This window comes from Bipolaris maydis (assembly GCF_028858645.1).
Source record: "Bipolaris maydis strain C4 unplaced genomic scaffold PSV08scaffold_2, whole genome shotgun sequence".
NCBI classification, from domain to species: domain Eukaryota; kingdom Fungi; phylum Ascomycota; class Dothideomycetes; order Pleosporales; family Pleosporaceae; genus Bipolaris; species Bipolaris maydis.
The window spans coordinates 3,300,353-3,322,657 of NW_027093858.1; the positions used below are offsets into that span (position 1 = coordinate 3,300,353).

The 22,305-nt window shown below is 51.2% G+C and overlaps 7 protein-coding genes across 7 annotated transcripts; 2 read left to right on the plus strand and 5 right to left on the minus strand.

The window, feature by feature from the left end:
* Positions 1-2,354: 2,354 nt before the first annotated feature.
* PSV08DRAFT_399359 (WD40-repeat-containing domain protein) lies at positions 2,355-6,738 on the minus strand (the record flags this gene model as incomplete). The annotated part of the gene is made up of 3 exons (XM_014224806.2): positions 4,418-6,738; positions 2,493-4,355; positions 2,355-2,414 (listed from the first exon to the last, which is right to left on the minus strand). Exons 1-3 carry the CDS (start codon positions 6,674-6,676, stop codon positions 2,355-2,357), a joined length of 4,182 nt encoding a protein of 1,393 aa, XP_014080281.2. The 5' UTR covers positions 6,677-6,738.
* A 340-nt stretch (positions 6,739-7,078) lies between these two features.
* On the minus strand, positions 7,079-8,316 carry PSV08DRAFT_270907 (chaperonin 10-like protein). Its single transcript, XM_014224807.1, has one exon. The coding sequence runs from the start codon at positions 8,187-8,189 to the stop codon at positions 7,194-7,196; it is 996 nt and encodes a 331-aa protein (XP_014080282.1). The 5' UTR covers positions 8,190-8,316; the 3' UTR covers positions 7,079-7,193.
* A 1,532-nt stretch (positions 8,317-9,848) lies between these two features.
* On the minus strand, positions 9,849-10,958 carry PSV08DRAFT_170995 (uncharacterized protein; the record flags this gene model as incomplete). The annotated part of the gene is made up of 2 exons (XM_014224808.1): positions 9,849-10,477; positions 10,532-10,958. 2 exons carry the CDS (start codon positions 10,956-10,958, stop codon positions 9,849-9,851), a joined length of 1,056 nt encoding a protein of 351 aa, XP_014080283.1.
* A 1,331-nt stretch (positions 10,959-12,289) lies between these two features.
* PSV08DRAFT_244272 (uncharacterized protein) lies at positions 12,290-13,259 on the minus strand (the record flags this gene model as incomplete). The annotated part of the gene is made up of 2 exons (XM_066092310.1): positions 12,290-12,932; positions 13,096-13,259. The coding sequence occupies 2 exons, from the start codon at positions 13,257-13,259 to the stop codon at positions 12,290-12,292; spliced, it is 807 nt and encodes a 268-aa protein (XP_065949869.1).
* A 466-nt stretch (positions 13,260-13,725) lies between these two features.
* PSV08DRAFT_348030 (uncharacterized protein) lies at positions 13,726-16,013 on the plus strand (the record flags this gene model as incomplete). Its single annotated transcript, XM_014224810.2, has 3 exons — positions 13,726-14,098; positions 14,154-15,448; positions 15,504-16,013. 3 exons carry the CDS (start codon positions 13,726-13,728, stop codon positions 16,011-16,013), a joined length of 2,178 nt encoding a protein of 725 aa, XP_014080285.1.
* A 2,708-nt stretch (positions 16,014-18,721) lies between these two features.
* Positions 18,722-20,026, plus strand: PSV08DRAFT_216901 (kinase-like domain-containing protein; the record flags this gene model as incomplete). The annotated part of the gene is made up of 1 exon (XM_014224811.1): positions 18,722-20,026. The coding sequence occupies one exon, from the start codon at positions 18,722-18,724 to the stop codon at positions 19,970-19,972; it is 1,251 nt and encodes a 416-aa protein (XP_014080286.1). The 3' UTR covers positions 19,973-20,026.
* A 234-nt stretch (positions 20,027-20,260) lies between these two features.
* On the minus strand, positions 20,261-22,121 carry PSV08DRAFT_27122 (histidine phosphatase superfamily). Its single transcript, XM_014224812.2, has 5 exons — positions 21,767-22,121; positions 21,350-21,568; positions 21,118-21,280; positions 20,676-21,025; positions 20,261-20,545 (listed from the first exon to the last, which is right to left on the minus strand). The coding sequence occupies exons 1-5, from the start codon at positions 21,905-21,907 to the stop codon at positions 20,411-20,413; spliced, it is 1,008 nt and encodes a 335-aa protein (XP_014080287.1). The 5' UTR covers positions 21,908-22,121; the 3' UTR covers positions 20,261-20,410.
* Between the last annotated feature and the right edge of the window lie 184 nt (positions 22,122-22,305).

Genomic DNA, 22,305 nt, shown 5'->3' on the forward strand with positions numbered 1-22,305 from the left:
TGTCATGTGTTTACTGCTTTTGGTAGTTGCGATGGATGCTTGAGACTTAGGACGATTCAATGATTCAAGACCAAGCTTTGGTTGAAAGTTCTTCAAGAGGAGGCTATTTTACGTCGAGGGTTTCCACTATTTAGAAGAGCTGATTAATGTAGAATAGAATAAGCTTGACAAAATCCAGCGATTTGTAATACTATTTTTTCCCACCAGTCACATGTGTAGTACTATCCGAGCTGCCACTGACGTAATTCCTCTCGGCACATAGCACCTCAAAGGGTACCCAAGTTCTGCTATTGCATTCGGTTATTGCATCGTGATCTGTGGGACTAGTCAAGACTATATGCAATACATTCTATCAGAAGCAGCCTTGTAGTACGTAAATCTATCCATGCCTGCATATCCCTGCGAAGCTGATCAGGACAAGGTGCCTCGGTCCGTCGGCATTTGTGGCGTAATCGCCCCAAATCGATTCGCGCCTATGGGAAACTAGTGGGTCACTGTTGCGCTACAGTATAGCGAAAGCCAAGCGAAAGCCGAACTTGTTCTCAGCAGTGGGAGATGTATGATTATTCAGCTTAATTGAAATATCGAGCATACATGATGATACGGTTAAAAGATTGAAATCCGCTGGTAAGTGTTCATGTGTATACAAATATATCCTTGGGACGCTTAAAGTTTTGGGGTTCGGAGAATAATTAGTAATACATAATAGGTAGTGATTTAACCACGTGGATCAAGATTGATGGCGCAAACAGCTATAAAGATGGATAAAGCTGGAAATCTGTGGAACGTACAAAAAGCTAAACAGCAATAGTCCCAGAACTCTCGAGCTTAGTTCAATTGCTCTTCTTCGAAATAGCCAACAACCACCCTGCCAAACTGCAAACGGGAGCAATCCAAAGGGCACCTAAAGGTTTGAATTGACCTACGTGATAAAAGCTTATCCACTGGCAAGCCCAGCTGCAAGCAATTTCAAAGCAAGACCCTTTTCGTATTTTGTCTGCGGCCCGGAGGTGTTGCTCCATTGTCGATTCAGAAGCGCTACTACACAGTAAGGTCACGGTCGCGTTTGGTCACGTCGTACATACATGCAGCAGTGAGTCCTCCGGTCATGTAACCCCACGCCGCAATGGCGCCATGACCGCTCACTCTTGTCCGAGGATCAGCCGCCAGGCTATCCAAAGTCGGGTTTACATTTCTGAATCCAAATTTGATGTGGCCAGCGACGGAAACCAAGTTTATTAATGCGGAAATCTTGGAGAGCACAGGACCGGCAGTGTCGGTGAAGCTTATGTTTTCGGGCTTAGGGCAGATAATCAGCTCAGAGAAGGTTTGCTTGTGAATGGTTTGTGTACAGCAGGAGAAACTTGGTGATTATTTGGAGTCTATTGCAAACCTTGAGTAACGTGTAATGTTCCTAGGGTTGAAACCAAATGCAGAGAAAGCAACCGAGGTCGTAACTAAGGACCTGTTCGGTTCTTCATTTTCGATATACTAGGGCTAGGGTTGCGGCAAGGCCTATCTAGGGTTTTGATAGGACATGGAAGGGGTACTCAGTTAGAGCTCTCCTTTGTAGCATCGTGACAGCCTAGGTTCTTCGAGTTAGTAATGAAATAATGTTATCAAAGATATCGACTAAGCATGCTGTTCTTCTTTCCTATAGTGCAAGATGTTACACTGCGGTTCTCGCACTTAAAGATTCCATCCTATCAGGTTGTCACAACGGCCCGAAGTCTTAACTCGATCAGGGCATCTCGGTCGCAGGCGCCGATAGGCCAGACTGAGGCTGAGAGGAGCCGAGTTCTTACCAGGCTCGGGCTCATAACTGCAGATAAGCGGCAAATTATAACAACTCACCGTTGTCACAAAATATGACACTGTGTGGCTTATTTTTTTTCGTGTTAACAAGTCGAATAACATCTTCATTCCTGAACCTCGGTTTTGATCGATAACTACAAAGAAAATCAACATCTGGACGTAAGGGCTGAGTATCTGATTTCATCCAAGCCAGGCGTAAGCGGCAGTGTGACCGTTATGTAGTATGTAGAATGCAGTATGTAGTAACGTACTCAGATGATCCCATCGTATATCGTAACAGCCTTGGCACTATATCTTTCACATAACAACTCCTAAGAACAGCTATGGCGCATGCGGCCAGTCTTCTAGACCGTCTGCTGTAATGTACCCACTAATACCAACGCTTACCGTATTATCTGGAGATGCCCTGTTGTGCTAAGCAAGACACCACAAAGCAAAGCTCGACTTTTGATTCCCACTTTTGCAGTTGGCACGATACAAAAAACAGCCATGACCTTGAGAATACCCAATACTTAACGCAGCGAGCTAACATGGCTGAATCAGATGCGTAGTAGCAAAGCGAAGATATGAACGAAGAGGAAGAACTCCTTTTTCGTTGTCTAGAATCAAAGAATGCCAGTGTGTCAAAGATCAATACTACAAAACCATATCCTGCCAGGCCCAGTGCCCACACCAACCCTGTTCCCGCACTTCGCAAAACACGACGGTCGATACTCTGATGGTATCCACAGGGTGTTCTTGCCATCATGCTGAATCCATGTGTAATCTCGGCTAACGCTTGTGCCTGGACGTATGGAGCGCCCAGGTTCCGCCATAGCTGGGAACGTAGAACTAATCGGGCCACGAAGGACAACAGGACCGGTCTTGGTATAGAGATATGAGTTAATGGCGTTGCCGGATAGCTCGTAACTGAGTATACCGGCGTCGAACGTGTGCAGGCACGCGCCGCTTCTCATATCCCACAGCCTGATGGTCATGTCGTCTGACACGGACCTCAGCTTCGTTGAGTCGTTCAAGAAACCCACAAAACTGACATGACCTTTGTGGCCGGTAAACGTCTGTAAGCAGGCGCCAGTTATGGTATCCCACAGCTTAGCAGTCTTATCGTTTGACGCCGATGCTACTAGCTTAGTCGAATCGTGTGGGAAGGCAACAGATGTGACATAACTACTATGACCTGTGAGTGTCTGTAGGCAAGCACCACTGCTTACATCCCATATTTTGATAGTATCGTCATGCGATGCTGACGCTAGCTCTGTTAAGTCGTGTGAGAAGGCGACAGAGGAAACGCAGCCGCTGTGCCCTTCAAACGTCTGCAGACACACCCCGTGGCTCGCATCCCAGAGCTTGACAGTGTTATCTCGCGATGCTGATACTAGCCTAGTCAAGTCATGTACGAAGGATACAGAGATGACATAGTGGCTGTGGTCCGTAACCGTCTGAATATATGTACTGCTACTGACGTCCCATAGCTTGATAGTCCCGTCGTTTGATGCTGATGCCAGCTGATTCCCATCGTGCGAAAAGACTACTGATATAACGTAAAACCCATGGCCTTTGAACGTCTGTAGACAGACGCCACTGTTCGCATCCCACAGCTTGACAGTGAAGTCGTAAGATGCCGATGCCAACTTAGTTGAGTCACGCGAGAAGGCTACAGATATAACAGCACCACTATGGCCGATGAGTGTCTGTAGGCACATGCCGCTGCTTACATCCCATAGCTTGATGGTCTTATCGTTCGATGCTGACGCTAGCTTCATCGAGTCATGCGAGAAGACTATAGACTTTACACCAGCTTCATGGCCTGTGAGCGTATATAGGCACATGCCGCTCATATCCCAAAGCTTAATTGTCCTGTCAGCCGATGCTGAAGCTAGCCTAGTTGAGTTGTGTGAGAGGGCTACAGACATAACAGCACCACTATGACCTGTAAAACTATGCAGGCATGCGCTGGTGCTCATGTCTAATAGTTTGACAGTGCAGTCCTCTGATCCCGACACTAGCTGAGTTGAGTCGTGTGAGATAGCTATAGAGTTGATACGTTTAAGATGGCCTGTGGAGATCTCTGAAAATGTACCGCTGCTTATATCCCAGACTTTGACAGTGATGTCGGATGATGCTGATACTAGTTTGGTTGAATTATGCGAAAAAATTATAGAAGTGACAGTACCTTTGTGGCCTACAAAGGTCTGCAGACACGCGGCGGTGCTCAAATCCCAGATTTTTACGGTTTTATCGCTTGATGCTGATGCTAACTTAGTCGAGTCGTGCGAGAAGGCTATAGAGGTGACAGTAACGATATGACCCTCGAGCGTCTGTAGGCACGCACTCCACCCAGTGCTTATTACTGGCTCAATACTCACTCCCTTTGGCTTCTCGTGATGGAAGATTTTGCTGATTATGCTCCCTGTCGGACTGAATAGCAGAGCAGATGCGTATGTTTGTAAGGGATAGCTCTCAATTGCCCCTTTGTGATACATGACGAATCGACGTGCGTCGTAGACAAGCTTAGTAAGCTCATCCGTGCCCTTCATCTCCTAACGGAGTCAGCGTCTATATCAAGTACATTACACAGGTATGTTGTCTGTGCATGCCATACCTGGACCAGAGAATACAATTTTGCCATCGAACTCACACCTTTTCCTATACTCCTGCACAAACTAAGCCCTTCTAGCCAATAGAGATACTTCTCTCTTATGAATCTATCAACTACTCCTTCAACTTGCAGGTTGCCGACGCTTTTTCCGTCAAACTGAGGTTTTGATTCGTGCAGATGATCAACCCAGTATACGCATGGGTAGCGTGATGCGGCTAGTGGATCGTGATCAGGCGGATCAGCCTCCTCAATAGGAACTCCCAGTGCTTCAAGGTTATACATGTCCCTCTGCAATGTCGTGGTAAGAATGACAAGTGACCTTGAGAAAATGACCTGGTGAGCGACTTCAGTCCCACCAGGAAAGACTTCATCAAACGATTCTGCAAAGAGAAAATCTTTAGCAGACTGATGCACAAAATAGACTGCGTCTTTTCGCAAAGTGAGAAACGACCCACAGAGGCCGATAATCCCCCGCAGCTCTATTTCGTCTATACCTTCGAGTGGTTCAGCGAGGACTACTAGTTCCTGCAGCGTGATTGGCCGATACACAAGTCCAATCAAAGCCAACACCTGCTTACAAAGTGCGGCATCGTCGGACACGCTAATCTGCTGCATCATCCGCTTATACAGTGCGTCTAGTCCTGGTGGGAATAAGTCTATCTTTTTGAGTACGTTCCTTCTCGCAGTCGTTTGAAGATCTTGACAAACTAGCGCTACCCATAAGAAGGTGTCGTTTGCATTTGATATCAAGCGCTTGAGTACTGCATCTTGAGTCTGTTCGTCGTATTTCTTCTGTTGCGATAGTTGAGACACTTTGTGCTGGATAAAGATACCAACAGCTGCGGACACGGAGTCGGCATTTAGCTCAAGACTTAGTGGTATGTTGCTCTCTGCCTTCCCCAGTTGTTCTTCAATGTCTGGCCAATTACGACTGGACACTATCCACTTGTTGCGGGAAGAATGCGTAGGCATAGACGTAGGCGACTGCCTTGCAATAAAGTCAAGAAGCTTTGGTAAGTCAGTAACGCACTCGTCTAATGCGTCAATGACTAGGTAGGTAGTGCGCAATCCTGGGTCGCGTAGTACGTCCGTAAAGACCTCTGTCAAGGCTACCCAGGCGTTTGCATCCTCAAGCAAGGCTTTTCCAGCGTCATCATGCCTCTTGCGGATATGCGATATGAGTGACGGTTGCTGCTTTATAAGCATATATAACAGCCCTCGAAGTACTGCTGTAGCGCTATTAATACGCGAGTCGGTTGCTTGGCAGAAAAAGTATGCTAAGAGTGACGTCTTAGACAGTGAGCTATGCAGCTCGTCTATAATACCACAGAGTAACATTGTCTTTCCCTTGCCGGGATCGCCTTTTACCCACAGCAGTCCGCCGAGGTCTTGTTGCCAGTGCTGGAAAACAGCGTTGTCAAGAATCCAGCGATAGGAATCTGCCAGCAGTCCTCCTTTGGTGTCCTCGATGCGCTTCTTGTCGTCACGGGGATCCGTACAGCGTATGTCTTGGAGACATCTCTCTACTTTATGGACCTCGTCCATCAGACGCTTGAATGCGCTTGCCGCTCCTTCGCTGTACGCCGGAGCTATCTCGACATCAAGGATTCCCGATAAAGAGTACCATGCATCCTCTTCGCGCTTGGTCTCTCTGCTGCCTTTCCAGCGCAGCCGCTCGTCGATACTGAACTGGGAAAGAGCAGCTCCGTCGAATGCTTCGCATGGGATGCCAGTGATTTTATTAATCAATGATTTCAGCGACATCTTGTCACCAAGTAACGTCCCTTCTTGAGAGAAGAACTCGACCGTGCTTGGAGCAAGAAGCTCCTGAAGTGTCCAGCCACGCGTGAACCATCGGCTTAACCTAAAAGCAGGTTCCCAAGTAGATTCAGCAGACATATCACCAAACTCCCAACTCCCTGTCGATACATCCGGTAGATACACATAGCATCTCGATGTATTCTGGTACCAGCGAAACATAGACCGGATAGCGTGGGATAATTCAGCCTTGTCTGTCTTGTCGATGCAGCACGTATCGACCCAAAAGTACCTTAAGTTATCCCGCTGTGCCTGTTGTCCACAGAAACGTATCTTCTCATATCCATTCTTGGCCTTGCCACCGCCAGTTATAATATCTGCGAAAGTCACTTCCTCCGCATCAGTTCCCCACGTGTGTGAAAGTATCGCATAGGGCGGCACTGCGCGATCGTCGAAGTTGACGATATCGAGCTCGCCATGCTCGTCGTATTTGAGAAGACGCATCAATTCATGTGAATGCTTGACAAGTGAGTGCGGTGGGAAGGTGATGGAAGAGGCTCATTGTTGCAGCCTAACAGGTCGGATGTTCGAACAAGCATGAGGCGGGGCAGATGCGGCTGATCGTCCTCATGTAGAGGCGCAGCACAGTCGCGACAAGTCATGCTTTCGCAATGACTAAGCCCCCATTGAGAAACAGTTCAACTAATGATGTAATGATCTTGCATGGTTATAGATATATAACAAAAAGAGATTCGATTGAGCAAAGAAAGTCAGTAATGCGAGGGCGATAACAACACCATACTCAGCTAGGCATAGTACCACCCCGAAACTCTCCATACATCACAATGAGGGAGTGAACCACATACTTCATTTCATTTCAAAAGAAAACCCGCAACTCAGTAATACATGCCAAGTGATTTCCATTTCGAGCTAAATATAATTACAAATGAAATTCGTAAAAATCTATCATCGTATAAATCTCAACAGGTGCCAAAAAAAACCCAATCACCCAAAGTCCAAACTACTGCGGAATAAGCACACCCCTATAGCGCATGCCACCCTCCCTAAGCACCTTCATGGCCTCCTCAATGCCCTCGACATTCATGGGGAACTCCATATTGATCGGCTTGATACCATGCAGGGCCGAGAAAGTCAACATGTCCCTATGCACCTGACGGGCGGCCACCACACTGCCCTGAACGGTAATGCCATTGGCAATCAGGGGCATCTGAGGGAAGGAAAAGTCGCCGTCGGACACGGTGAGGGGGAAAATGGTGGCATTGGTGTTGAGCACGGGAATGAGGAGTTTCCAGTCGGGCGTGACGGAGGCGGTAACGAGGAGGACGTCGACTTTGCGCGAGACGGAGAGCTCGGTGGCGCCCTTCATGGCAACAAACTCTTTGGCACCCAGGCGCATGGCTTCGTCCTTTTTGGAGTCGGAGCCCGAGAAGACGACGACGTCGCACCCCATTTTGGACGCGTACTGGATGGCGAGGTGGCCTAGGCCGCCAATGCCCATGACGCCGACGCGCTGCGTCGGGCGCACGTTGTAGGCGTGCAGCGCGTTGAAGACGGTGGTGCCGCCGCACATGAGCGGCGCGGCTTCGGCGTCTGTAAGTTCGTCGGGGACCTTGAAGATGAAGGATTCGCGCCAGACGGCGTGCGAGGCGAAGCTGCCTTGGTCGAGGTTTGCCATGCCGTACATTTCACGCTCTGGGCAGTACGTCTCGCGGCCCGTTAGGCACTTTTCGCAGTGTCCGCATGAGTTGTGCTCGTAGCCCCAGCCGACGCGGTCGCCTTTCTTGAGCACCTTGACTTTGGGGCCAATGTCTTCGACTACGCCGACACCCTCGTGGCCAAGGGCCATGTCGACGTGCTTGTAGTGCTCATCTGTGCCGCAGAGGCCTGAGGCGGTGACCTTGATGAGCACTTGGTCGTCTTGGAGATCGGGCTTGGTGGTTTGGCCCTTGACAATCTTGCCCTCCTTGGACCCCTTGAAGACTGTGAACGTCGGCATTGTTTTTTTGGTGTTGTTCTTGTTCGTCTGTATATATCAAGGCTTGAAATCTAAACAATAATAGAAGAAGAAGAAGAAGGGAAAAGGGGGTGATTCAATCGCTTCAGGTTAAATTTCGTGGGTTGGATAATATGAGAGAGTATCCAAAACAGCGAACAACTTCTTCCTCTTATACTAAATTCCAAAGAGCAAAAAAAGCCCACTCATTCTTACACCAACATTACCACCCCAAAGCGGTTACCATGTCCCCCCTGGTCGGCCTCTTCTTACGTCCGCAAAGAGACCAGTGTCGTTGCAAAAACTTTCGCCATCTGCCTAGTCTGCATGACGTCGCTTATGAATATTACACCACCAGCGTCCAGGGCCCTGCTTCCGGAACGTACATCAAGCATTGCGGCATCCAGAGCCCTGGCAATATCTTACCGCAAGAGATACAAGCGGGGCCCCCTAGACCACTTTCTCATGCATCGGCCGCACGCTAAGGGCATGCATTGCGTAGAAGGAACAAGGGCTAGTGTTCAGCTTCATGTGCGCGCAACGAATCAATCCTGTAGATACATAATCTCGGTCACTCTTTGTAAGCCACTAACTCCTCTTTTTTCAGCCCACTCATGTAGCAGAGTATACATTACCCCAAAAGCTTGTCTTATTGCCACAAAATAACTACAATCGGGCAGTAGTAGAGGACGCAAGCGAACATACTCATCATGATGAAAGAGAGATGAAAAAAATGACTCGGTAGATCTCGGCACCAGCAATCAACTCCACCATGGTTATATCGAGTTAGATCCCCGTTGTTTTGATGGGGATGACCCCGGCAGCCGTTCAGAGAACCGATAGGGCTGTGACATGTGCCAGGCGCGGGTTTTTCTCGCTGCATGCGGAGCAGGAATGGAAGACGTTGGGGTGGTACCTTACTGCGTAAGTCCGTGAGTAATGACGTCACTGGGTGGGGCTCCGTCCGACAACTATACACACATGGCCGACGTGATTCGGGCCTATGCATGGGAGAATGTGAGGTCTTTGAAACTGAGTTCTTGAAGTTAAGTTCTTCTTGCTTGCTGTTGCGTCGCTTGCCCATGTGGTCGTGCCGAGGATGATTGCTGCGTATCTGGATTACTCACCCTATGCCGGTCTTTGGTACGCTACCGCTTGCTTGCATGCGAAGCCTTTGTTGGCGTTGTATTATTTTAGAGTTTTTAGATTAGTTGTTGCCAATGTACTGGTGGTAGTAGTAGATGTTGGAGACTGCTTACTGTGCAGGACACTGGTTGTCGAGGATGCTTACGATGCAGAACATACCATGTCCATATCAAAAGGTCGTGCTATCATAAGGCTGGGCGTGTCAGCACTAGAATGATTTAGACCAGTATCGTGTGGAGAACTTCAGATTGGGTGAATTGAGCAAACACAATTGAAGATTACATCTCGTAGCAAGCTAGGCCACGACATGCTCAGCTCAACAGGATCGGACGATTAGTTGCTGAAATGCCGTGTGGGGCATAGTATGTATACTAGAGGAAAAGGCCTGCTGCGTCGAGTCCAGACCCTAGCTACTTTAACAAAACCCATCATAATACGGATTTTGGATTTCCGAGCTAAATTCGTGATCTTGGATTCATCGTCCCAGATGTAAGCTCTCCATGAGTCGTGTGCTCTCTAAGTACTCGCTTGTCCCATCCCCGGAGCAGGAAACAAATGCATCAGCACCGGCAGCATATCCTGCGGCCTCGTCACCTGTAATGCCTCGATTGCGTTCCTCAGTCCTGTAACCATGTTCCTATCCTCCTCAAGCTCATAGCTCTCATTCCTCTGGTCTCTTGTCTTTTCCTTGGTTTGTGGTGTAAACGGGACACGAAGAGCGTCGAGCAGTTCATTCCTCTCAACCTCTCGGCTCTCGCGAGGTGTGTGAGGTGGATTATTGACCCTGTACACATACTTACTCTTTTCTTGCCCTGGTAGTGTGCCAGTAGAGATATCCTGTTCCCTTCTCCTCGGGACCAAACTGCCCGCGAACTGAGCTACTCTGATGCGATACTCTTCCTTTCCCATGTTACTCTCTGCACTATCGAGTTCTTTTTCCCAATCCTTGGTCAGTTTTTTCATGAGGTTCTTCAACAACTTCTTCTGTGAGGCACGAAAGCCAGTGTACAGGTCCCAGGTACCGTTCTTCCAGGTCTTGATGAAGGTCTCACGGGCATCGAAAAGCAGAGGTGTATTGTGATGCTCTAGGACAGCAGCAAGATACTGTTTGATGAAGCGGCAAGCTGCAGCGTTAATGCCGATCGCTTTAAACTGAGGGGCACTTATATCGTCATGGCCTTTCTTGGTCGTATCCTTACTCATCTGCATGCCCTTGGGATGGTTGGAGCGGGTCTGGAAATCATGAAGGGTGAGTAGTGCAATGAACATGGCAGTATTCCACCTCATGGTATCATGGAAGCGCTCAAACTGTCGTGCTTCATCCAGTCTCCAAAACCAGATGGCCCGGGTTATGTCTGTGCTCTGCCTTGCCTCATCCTTTACAGGCTTCCCATGATATTGATCGATAACATGTCGGTTGCGGAGGAAGAAGGGAAGTTGAATGTCAGGCGGTATGTTAGGGATGTGCGACGCTCGGGTTGTTGAACAAAGGATATCAGGCAGTGTGAGAGAGGGAATATGCAAGGATGGTATGCCTTGTAGCTTGGTCTTGAGCAGGACGAGGAGGTGGATTTGTTCGTCTTGGCTCGTGCCGGAGAGAGGCTCAGTGGAAGTGCGACACGGCATTGTAGATGCGATTGAAGGGGCGAAAGAGTCTAGGCAGAGAATTCATCACAATGCGTACGGAGTCAATCAGAGGTGAGAGAGAATTTGGTGTGACTAATATTTGTTCTCTTCTGTTTGTTTGTGGCCGTCAAAGTGAGAGGTGAAGTGAAGGGCAGGCGCGAACCCTTTTGCGCTTTCCTTGGGAGCAAACAACCACACCGCTGTGGGAAATGAGTAGACGATCCATACATCTTGTCATACTACTGGCTGCGGTTTAGTCTTGCAGAATGTTCCAAAAAAAATAAGACATGCACATTGATTAGATGTCAGAGGGCGAGATGACAAGTTCAAGTGGACTAGCACGAGGCCCAGTAGGAAATTTGGAGTCAGGGTAAAAGGGGACGCAAGAGAGATTAAAAGAGGCAGATGAAAATGAAGAAGGCAGGGATGAGGAAGTGTATGTCGGTCTTGTCAGTTAGTGTGTTTGTGCGCACGACGAGTGCTTCTGTTTGCAAACCTAAAACTAGAACAATGCGACGTCGATGGCAAAGGGAGTGGGGTGACACGATTTCCTCGGCGACGAGCGTATAGAGTGACTAGTATATTATAGACGAACACAGAGCGTGTCAGGGCATGGTGGCCAAGATGGCTCACCAGCATAGTAGTAAGTAGGTGAAGGCGACGGTTCGTTTTAGAGTGGCGGAATACGTCACAACTCAGGCGGAAGCCGTTGAGAAACCAGGACAGGGCTGCTTACGTTTTTCAGGGCAAATGGACCCACTTTGAACGCCAACGAGGCAAACATGGGCACTTTTGTAAAGAAGCAGAGTGCGGAATGTAGTCATGTTGTCAGGGAGTTAGGGTAGGTACGAGGGGGTAATCGGGCATGGCTACGCGTTCGCAGGCGATCGGTGGGTCGCTGAGCAGCCACAGCCACAGGATGGAAAGATGACGATCTCCAGGGTCAGCCAAGGGAGGAAATAGGGAGCTGGACGAGGCTGGAGGACAAAGGCATGGCTGGCTAGTGAGCGGGCACTTCGTCTTGGGATTTGCGCAATTGCTGATCCCGTGTTTCAGATTGCCGTCAAGGTTGGCAGGCACATTACGCGTGGATAGGGTGGGAAGTCGACATGGACTCTTGTGTGAACGCGCGTTGGGTGAGGGCGGGGGACGGGGTGGTTGGGGCGTGGGCTGGCACTTGGGTGGTGGTGAGAGGGGAGGGGAGGGTGCTGGCGCTCTTGCCACACATGTCGTTGGCGCACGAGGTGGGCAGCGGAGAAAACGGTGCTAGAGAAGGCGCAGCAATATTGAATGGCGGCCACGATGGTGTACAGAGAGGACAGGTCAACGGCTCATGGGCCGAGCTCGGCAAGGGCGAGCACGTGTAGGCGGCGCGTGATTGGCTGGCAGGGCCCGGGTCTTGGCGCTGGGCGAGGATTGGTGCCGAATGCACGGATGGGGTCATTGACCAGACTTGTCGTGCCGCAGAATGCCGGATGGCATAACGTTGACATGTTCTGCCGCGAGCTAATGTGCCAGCAGCAGCGGTGACGGGCGACAGGCGTTGCTGGTGCCGCGTGTCCGTGTTGCACTTCTGCGGCCTCGTCGAGGTGGTGAAGCGGGAGTGCGCGAGCATGTAGAGCAGGAGTAAGCAATTCCCATGGCAGCCGTGTTCCCGACAAGATACGAAGCGCTGGGACGGGTGCTTCAGTCAGCGGCCCAAGCGGTCTAGAGGCGCGGCGGTAATTGGCCGCCCGAAATTGTTCCTGCGTGCGAGTGTGGCGAAGCAGAGAGCCGTCGTGTCTGTCGCTCAAGTCGCCGCCCCCTGGCCCTGTCGGGGTGTTGCAGACGGCCGCAAAGGAGAAATTACCAGCCTCTGTTTTTAGCAGACGTGAGACACCAGGGGCTGCAGCAGGGAGGAGCCTTTGCAGCCTTGGGTGACGAGGCGTCGGTTTCGATAGTGAATACGTACCTGCTAACCAAGACGGTACATACCTGTCATCCAAGGAAGCAGATGCGATACATGCCAAACACACACACACAAGTTGTATACGGCTGCGTACACGATTACGAGGACGGCGCTTGGGGCTGGGCAGTCGGCCTGGCTGGACCGGCGCGCACAGGAGCCGCGCGTATTCCCTTTGGCCCACCAGCCCACCTGTGAGAGGGCCGCGGTCTGCGTCTCGCTCCCCTGAGAGAGGAGACGGCCTTGGTGCATAGACCACGGCCCATGGGATCCCTCTCTTCCTCTCGTCCCTCGCTCTGCTCAGGCACTCCCAAAACACTTCGAGTCCGGCCGGCGACGCCCACAGAGAAATACATTACCCTGCACTGCACTGCACTCACACATTCACTTTGCCTGGGCCGCGTCAGGTGGAAACGTCCGCTGATCGCTGCCTGTCCCATCGTTTGGCCTGCTATTATCCTGGCTGCTAGCCTCCTTCTCCCCAGCCAAGACCCGCCGCCCGCCGCCGCCGCCTCGCTCCTGCCCTGTTTCCCTCCCCGTCGCCCAGCGCGCAACCACCATCTTTCTCGACATCATCACCACCGCCACCCCATTTGTCGCTCTCGACAGCCGCTCGCTCTCCCCCCATACCCCACACCCTGTGCACCCCAAACTCGCTCCCCGATCCACGCTCGCTGAAGGAGCTTCCCTCGCCGCTGGTCTGGCCGACCAACTTTAGCAGTACTCGTCAGGAGTACGCCCACGCCCACGCCTGAGGCTCCCTGCCTCACCACGCCTAATAACACAGCATCACGAACAACGCCCAAAACACCACCGCCCGCCATGCGCTTCTCCTTCTCCCAGTCGCTGCTATGGCTCGCCGCCGTCGCAGCCCCCTTCGTCTCTGCCGAGCGCCTCATCGAGTCAAAGTCGCTCAACCCTTGCATGGCAAACTCGTCCTTCTCAGCTACCCTCTTCAACGTCGCCTTTACTCCCGGTAACCGCAGTTTGGGCTTCAAGATTGAGGGTATCTCCAACATTGCCGGCAAGATCGAGGCCGACATCGAGCTGCTCGTCTACGGATTCTCCGCCATGAACCAGAAGCTCGACCCTTGCGGCCAACAGGAGCTCGAGGGCATGTGCCCCATGAACGCCGGGCCCTTGACCATCCAGTCCAACATCGACATCAGCCCGGAAATCATGAGCGCAATTCCAGGTAAGCCGCCCTTGCGCCTCCGCTTGTCGCATCCCCACCTCTAACCCTCCCTTAGGCATCGCATACACCATTCCTGATCTTGACGCCGTTGTACGAGTGCAGATCAGGGATCAAGAAACCCACGTCCAGCTTGCCTGTGTAGAAGCAGAACTGTCAAACGGTCACTCGGTCGACCAAAAGGCGGTCGCTTGGGTCACGGCCATTATAGCGGGCTTAGGTCTGATAGCATCTGCCATTACCTCCGGTCTTGGTCACTCCAACACGGCTGCTCACGTCGCTGCAAACGCCATGTCGCTCTTCGGTTACTTCCAGGCCCAAGCCTTCATCGGCCTGTGCGGTGTCCCCCTCCCTCCCATTGTCTCGGCCTGGACCCAAAACTTCCAATGGACCATGGGTATCATCCGTGTTGGCTTCCTTCAGAAAATGGCCACATGGTACCAGCGCGCCACCGGTGGAACCCCAACCACGTACCTCTCCCAACTATCGTATATTTCCGTCGAGGTCCAGAAGAGGAGGAGGGTCAGACGTGCCATCGAATTCACCACCGGAGCCGTCGGTCGTCTCATCGCACGTAGTAACTCTGCTGCCACCGAGGCCCAGGCTGGTGGAGAACGTGTCGTCCTCCACGGTGTTGAGCGTGTTGGCTTCAAGGCCAGGATTGAGACGACCAACATCTTCTTCACCGGCTACACCTTCTTTATCATTTTCGTCTTCCTAACCGTCATTGGTGTCGTCGCTTTCAAGTATGCCTGCGAAGGTCTGGCCAAGGCTGGCAGGATGAAGGGCGACAAGTTTGTTGACTTCCGCAACGGCTGGCAGACTGTCCTCAAGGGTATCCTCTTCCGTGTTGTTCTCATTGGCTTCCCCCAGATGATGGTTCTGAGCTTCTGGGAGCTGACGCGCCGTGATTCCGTTGGTTTGGTCATCTTGGCCATTCTTTCCATGCTTACTATGCTTGCTATACTTACCTGGGCTTCTTCCAAGGTTGTGCGTATTGCCCAGCGTTCCATTGCCATGCACAAGAACCCCGCCTACATCCTCTACTCGGACCCTGTGGCGCTCAACAAGTGGGGCTTCCTCTATGTCCAGTTCAAGGCCGCTGCCTACTGGTTCATCATTCCATGGCTTGCATACCTGTTCATCAAGGCCATGTTTGTCGGTCTCGCTCAGGGCAGCAGCAAGGTCCAGGGCTTTTCCATTGTCATCATCGAGGCCGTTCTCCTCATTACTGTTTCCGTCATGCGCCCATGGATGGACAAGAAGACCAATGGCTTCAACATTGCCATTGCTGCCGTCAACTTCCTCAGTGCCTTTTTCCTATTGATGTTCACTGAGGTCTTCAAACAACCTGTAAGTCACGTGCTACTTTTCTGCCTTTTGTCTTCACCAAAACTAACATGTCTAGACCATCGTCACTGGTGTCATGGGTGTCATCTTCTTCGTCATCAACGCCGCCTTTGCCCTCATTCTCCTTCTCATGCTTCTCGTCTCATCTGGATTTGCTCTCTTCACCAAGAATCCCGATACCCGCTACCAGCCAATGCGCGACGACCGTGGCTCTTTCATCAAGTCGCAAACGCAGCTAACCACTGAGCTTGATGCTCTTGGCGCAACTGCTCGCGGCGAGGGCAAGGGCACCCACCCCACTGGATCTCGCAGCCGTATCGATGATGACGAAGATTACTACTCCGAGGAGCAGCGCCAATTGGCCTCCAAGGAGGGCAACTTTGGCGAGCACTACGCTGCCGCACCGCCACGAAGCGCGGGCAACGATGGAAGCAACCCATCTGCACCTCCCTCGTTTTATGAGAGCCGTAGCCCGGCACCCTCATACCGACCTAGCAGCAATGGCCAGCAGTATCGGCAAGCCAACAGCTCAAGCCCATGGCAACGGGGGGCAGGATATGAGCATTGACGCCAGAGCGAGCACGAGGAGCAGGTGGGCCAGATTATCGATTCGTACAAACGCTCCTCGGCCGCTCAGCAACAGCAACAGCAAAATCAACAAAACAGATATTAGGCCATGTCTACGCCTTGTGTATATCTCGAGTATCCATACAAGAATATATTGTAATCATCAATCGAGTTGGGTTTCGCATTGAACAGTGCGTATGGCACAACTAGACCCCTCGCCACTACTAAAGGCGACGTTTCATCTTGGACACCTCTGCATCCACCTGGGCAGGGCTACGCCATGTCGCTCTTCTTGTGAGCGATTAAGCATGGAGGAGGAAAATGTTACCTGTATATTCATCCTGCATATACGTAATCGTCCCCTTTCCTCGTGCGCCAGTTTTTTGTACTTTCCTTGCGTATGGGTATTTGGGATTTTCCTTTGTTTCTACACGGCGCGTCAACTGGATCAGCCTTGCTTCGATCTTTTGTTTTTTTTTGATATCAAGCATGTGTGCGCACATGTTCCGCTGCAATGAGCTGCTGCTGAGAAGAGGAGGTAGGAAAGATGGCGAGATAGACCTACGCAGAGAAGAAATCAATCATTCAAATAGACTGCACCGCATTGCTCTGTGCTGCTATGGTGACGGGCGATTGACTCTGGCCTGTCAATAGAGTGGACCAGATGATCTTGAGGCTTGACGTTGATAGTCGATAGTGCATCCATGGGCAGGTTTGGTACAGGCCCCACTTATTGTGCATGCTGGCGGCTATCACGAACGATAACACGACAAACTTGTCGCATCTCGATTTCCAAGTTCTGCTCGGTCGGCATTCGGTTCGTTCATGGCAATTCTCCGTGCCAATGCGAAGGCGGGGAATGTCCGAATATCGCAGCGTGTCGTTGATTTTGCTGATCGGCCGACGTCCGTGTGGGTGATAGCTCCCGCATGCTCCGCCATGGATCTTCCCCAGTCCGCGGTGGCTTGCTCTTGCACTCAAACCTACATCGATTTGAGACCTTGTCTTGAGCATGGTAAGCCCAAAGACAACGAAGAGCGCCTCTTGATGGATCTACCAGTCTAAACATGCAATGCAATTGACGCTGCAGGAGCCAAGGGAGGAGCAAACGCCGATTCGCCTCAGTCTCATTGCTTGCCATCTGATCATGATGCTGTTGGTGATGACGACGATGATTGCCAGCGCATGGACAAGCTCACAATGCAGGCTGACTATCCACTCTCTAGGACAGAGACGGCACGCACCTCCACCATCGGGCTGCGAGAGAAAGGCATCTCCTAACCAATACGTCACTAGCAAACATGCTTGCTCTCGGACGAGACGGCAGCCAAACAATACACCACGGACGGAGCCAACGACAAGCTAGCGATAACTCAGAACTGCTCCACATGATCCCCACGATCTCATGATTTTTTTTAAACAATTGTGCAGTCAGCGACGACGTCACACAGGCATGTCGGCATACAGACATACCGGAATATCGCCGAGCGAACAACTGGACGCACAAAACAAGTAGGTTTTTTCGGCGACACTCTCAAAGGCTGCCAAGCAGGCTGCCAAGCGGATTGCCTGAGTTGGAACACCCAAGGGCAAGTAAACCGCAATGAGGAAGCAACACGCCTCTGCGATAGGTAGACGTCCCGTAGCCCAATCAAACCGCGCACGTTCCTACGGGCCTGGGAACTGATTGGAGATCCCGAAGCCAAGGATGCGCCCCCATTTGCACGCTACAGCCAACAGCTAGTCGCAACCATAGCCCGGGAGGGAAAGACGGGTGAATAGGGCGTGACTCTGGAATGCCCCGATCCGCCTCAAAGAAGCACCTCTGTCTCCTCTTCCCCCCCTGCGAATCACATTCGCGACCGACACTTGGGCTAAAGTTGCGCGCGGTTGCCTGCGCCCTGGCTACGTCTCCGGGCCCGATGGGTGTCTCACCCGCCCCCCGCAGCCCATTTCTGCTTATAGACCGTTTGCAACTCCGATCCTTTTTCTATCGCCTCTCTGATACAAAACCACGTCCCTTTATTTATTTTCCCGCTGCACCGCGTCTGCCCGTACCGCGATTCTTCTGAAACCGCAAAATATGCTTCGGCCTACTATCTGGTAGGACGCGCCAAAGTGTATTAGCGGAGGCGCCTCCTTATCTATTGTACCATTACCTGTATCACTGTTTATTTTCTCGCTTTCTTTGTTAGGTCGCTTCTTCCGATTCTGGCACAGGGACTGGGGACACCACAATAAAACAAGGCAAAACCCGGGGTGATTCGGCTTTGCACGTTTCCTCCCTCGACTTTCCAGAATCCCGTCTCCGTTTCGCATTGGTTCTCGGGGACTATTGGGCAAACTCTACGCTCGCATTGTGTTTCAGGACTCAACAAAAAAAACTTTAACACGATACACCCGCACACTGTAGCCGCATAGTGATATTTGTCAGACGCGAGCACTGTCGAGTCACAAATCCCCAGGGAAACGATCATGGAAGAACCTCCCCGATTTACCTTCCCAGACTCAAGGGAAGAACCATTGAGATTCACGTCACAACCCACGATAGACACAGACACAAGGCAGCTGCCACAACTCCACCTACGCACAGACAAAGTAGTAAGAGAGGGATATCATCTTGCTGTTCCTGGGAAACAGTCGGGACGGTCCGCGGCGCCCACTCTGTCAACGCCACCGGCATCGCCAACCAAACGTCGTTCTTCAACCATGGGTACGCAAGACATCAAAATGCTGCACGACAATGGTGCCATTACTCCCCCAGGCACGCCTCACATTAAGGCGCACTCAAAAAGTAACTCCACGTCATCTGATTTTCTGAGTTCCTTGTCAGATTTACGTCGCGGAAGTTCTGTATCGTCGAGGGGCCGTCCTCGACTTGATTCTCTAGAGAGTACGCCACAACCCGGCAGCACAGAACCCATAGCCTTTCCGCACAACGTTAGGGACTACGAAATTTGCAAAGATGACCGAGGACGAAAGAAGAAGATTGGCGAGGGCGCCTGGAGTGATGTGTATCTAGCAACCCCGTGTCTCCCTAAGCCGAGCAGCCAAACCTCATCCCAGACCCCCTGCAGTCCTGACATGACACCACCCCTGACCCCGGTGCGAGGCGCAGACTCGAGTGCAAGTCTCATAAAGCTGCCCCCTACACCCATTCTCTACGCCGTCAAAGTCCCCGCTATGACAAGCGCCAAAAAGGTCCTCGGTGCCGAAGCCCGCATCCTCTCCTACCTAACCCGCTTCCCAGATGCGGAGCACCACATCGTCTCCTTCTACGGCCTCGACACGCGCAGCGGCTCGCTCCTCCTCCGCGCAATGGACGACACACTCGAAGGCTGGCTCCAAAAACACCTAAACACGCTCGATGAACCTGCCCGGGCCGAAAAACTAACTGCCATGTTCCCACGCATCGCCCTCGCCCTAATCGACAGCCTCATCTGGATGCAAGACAAGCACTGTACCCACGGCGACATCAAACCCTCCAACATCCTCGTCTCCACCACCCCTTCTTCCTCCACCCCCAAACCCCTTTACTCTGATTTCTCTTCCACAACCCTCACCTTGCCCAACGCCACAATCGACACTAGCACCTCGCCCCTCGGCGCAGGAACATGGGACTACCTCGACCCCTCCCTGCTCACCTCCACATGCACATCGCCGCCCTCGCACGCTACCGATCTCTGGTCCCTAGCCATCACTTTGTTATTCGTTGTGCTGGGCGCGTCGCCCTATGATGCGTTTCGGCACAACAAGTATCAGCAGCGCGAGATGATTAAGAGTGGGTGGCCGCTACAGTGTCTGGGGTATGACGAGCAGGGGGTGAGGAATATGCAGCGGATTAAGGCGTTGGAGAGGGGGTTGGGAATTGATGTCATGGCGTGGTTTGGTATGGTCTTGGTCAAAGAGCAGGACAAGAGGGCTGGGATTGTAGAGTGGAGGACGAGGTTGACTGGGTAGGGCTTGGATTGAGTGACTGCAGTGGTGGTGAAGGTTGATGCCCCCCTCTCCCCTCTTTTTCTTCTTCTTCTTCTTCTTCAACTTCTTCCTCCCTCTCTTTTTCCTTTGTTTTTTTCCTCCGCTTACAGTCTTAGCGGGGAGGGGGGGGGGGTTCTTCTTCGCGTTCAAAGATGTTTTTTTTTTCATATATCCCCATTTTTTTTCACTTATCTTTTCCAATCATGTCGTTGCATATAGGACTTTCGCTATCGCTAGATACCCCCCTTTTTAGAACAACAGATTCTTCTTACAAACTTGGCAAAATATACCAGTAGCTTTGTATGTTTTATCTTCTTATTTCTCCACTTTGTGCTCTATAGTTTCCATAATAATACCACTTCCATTCCCCGACTTACTCTGTTCTTCTTGTTATTTCCCTTTTCTCTCAAAACGCAGTACCTACATATCTACAGGCGGCTCCGGACACAACGGCGGTGCATCACTCGGTTCCTTTGGCGGAACCGGTCGTTTCCCCTGCACCCTCTCCCCTTTAACAAACACGGGTATCACGCCCCCCGTCTCGAGCGCAAATTCCTAAAAAAAAATCCCAGTTAGTACCCATTTTCCTCTCCCGCATCCATGGTCCCACGCCCTCTTCTCCAACCGAATGCCACCGAAACACAGAACGAAGAAAGGAGAGATGAGGGGAAAAAAGAGGACTTACTCGATGTCCCAAGCCCACCAATAAACTCCCAATTGCCCCCGAATGACTTGTCATGGACACCACAACCCCGTCATCCCCTTCAAACACGTCATCCAGCAACACGGCAAGTCGATAGTTCCTCGCCGATGTGGGCTCGCGGTAGTCCGCTAACCACAGTTCATCGTCCTCGGCAAAGCCCGGTTCGAACGTGAGCTCGGGATGTGCTGCATGAATTTCCGAGCGCGTGCTCCGGCGGTCGCACGTGTGGACGCCCAGGGCCTCGCGGAGGAGTTCTTTGACGAGGGGTTTGTACGGGTGTTCAGCGGGGAGGGGGAGAGAGGAGAAGGAGAGGGAGGCGGTCTGGATTGTGCCTGGGTCCCGTCAGGACGGAAATCGTTACGGCAAACAAAAAAAAGGGCCGGTTGAGGGTATAAAAGAACAAAAGGTGGGGGAGAAAACGTACGGGTAAGAGGAGAAACGTAGTAAGTTTCTGGAACCGGAATCCCGTTTGCGAGTTGAGCGGACCAAAGTTCATTCACGGCTTTTGCTTGGGATTCGCCGAGAAGAGTCAGATGTGCATCTGCCCAGGTGATGCCGTCTGCGCCGTCGAGAGCGGACCAGTAGCACTTTTTTGTTCATCTTTAGCAAACGAGCGCGACTTCAAAGAGAGAAGGAGAGAAGAAAAAAAAACGTACATCCCAGGCTTTAGTCCCGTACTTTGTTTCCGCAACGTTATGCCAGCCTTGGCCGTGGCGACCTAGGAAAAGCACCTTGTAGCTTTCGCCGGCTTGCTTGGAAGCTTCGAGACTGCGGACGTACTTTTCAAAGCGTTGCCATTGCGTACTCTTCTTCTCTTTGTCTTCATCAGAGTCCGTGGGATACGTACGATTGACCAGTCCGAAATTCGACGTTTTCTATTTCCAACAGAGAAAACAAAAAGATGATGGTTAGTTTTGTCTTCCATAACTTCTCTCATTACCCTTCCTGGACCTTTTTCTTTCTTTTGAAATTAAAAAAAAAAGTCAAATACTAGATGATTCCAGAACTTGTTGCGCAAATGATACTTTAAGAGATCTTTTTTTTGGGAAAAGAGAAACAAAAAATGAACATACAAAATCAAAATCCTTATCATCCGTCTCATCCTCACTCTGCTGAAAAAACCCTTTTTGCACGGTGAATTTGTAGTGAAAATCCTGCTCTCTCCCAACACCACTCCCTACGGGTATGGGATCCGAATGCCCCGCAGTACTCATTCCGAGATAAAACACGGTTATAAAAGCAATCGAGACAAGGGCAACGGATCTGTACGTACATTAGCAAAGGAAAGTAACAAAGCTTGTGACCAGCGGTTCTATGAAAAGAGAAGAAAACTGGAATAAGAAAAAGGGGGGCAGATTTACAACAAGGGACCAAGGCCAATGATTCTGGATCTAGTAAGACGATTCGAGGGGATGAGCATAATCGTGGGGTAAAGCAGGAATCTAAGGGTCTATTCATGTTTGGCGGGCATGGCAGGGAAAGGGCGCTAGTAGGCTTGGACAAGCCAATCACGTAGCGGGGCCTCGTCACGGACAGGTGTTCTGGATATTCCCTCACCCATACATTCGGAATGACATGAACACATGCCCAGCCAATTCTCCATAGTACCGAA

What these genes read in the sequence shown, in the direction of transcription:
- PSV08DRAFT_270907 (XM_014224807.1), bottom strand. Translation starts at nt 8,189, where the DNA reads ATGCCGACGTTCACAGTCTTCAAGGGGTCCAAGGAGGGCAAGATTGTC.
- PSV08DRAFT_27122 (XM_014224812.2), bottom strand. Translation starts at nt 21,907, where the DNA reads ATGAGTACTGCGGGGCATTCGGATCCCATACCCGTAGGGAGTGGTGTT. An exon ending in ATGATAAGGATTTTGATTTT is followed by an intron (nt 21,569 to 21,766) that starts GTATGTTCATTT and finishes TGTTGGAAATAG; the next exon opens with AAAACGTCGAATTTCGGACT. An exon ending in CTACGTTTCTCCTCTTACCC is followed by an intron (nt 21,026 to 21,117) that starts GTACGTTTTCTC and finishes GACGGGACCCAG; the next exon opens with GCACAATCCAGACCGCCTCC.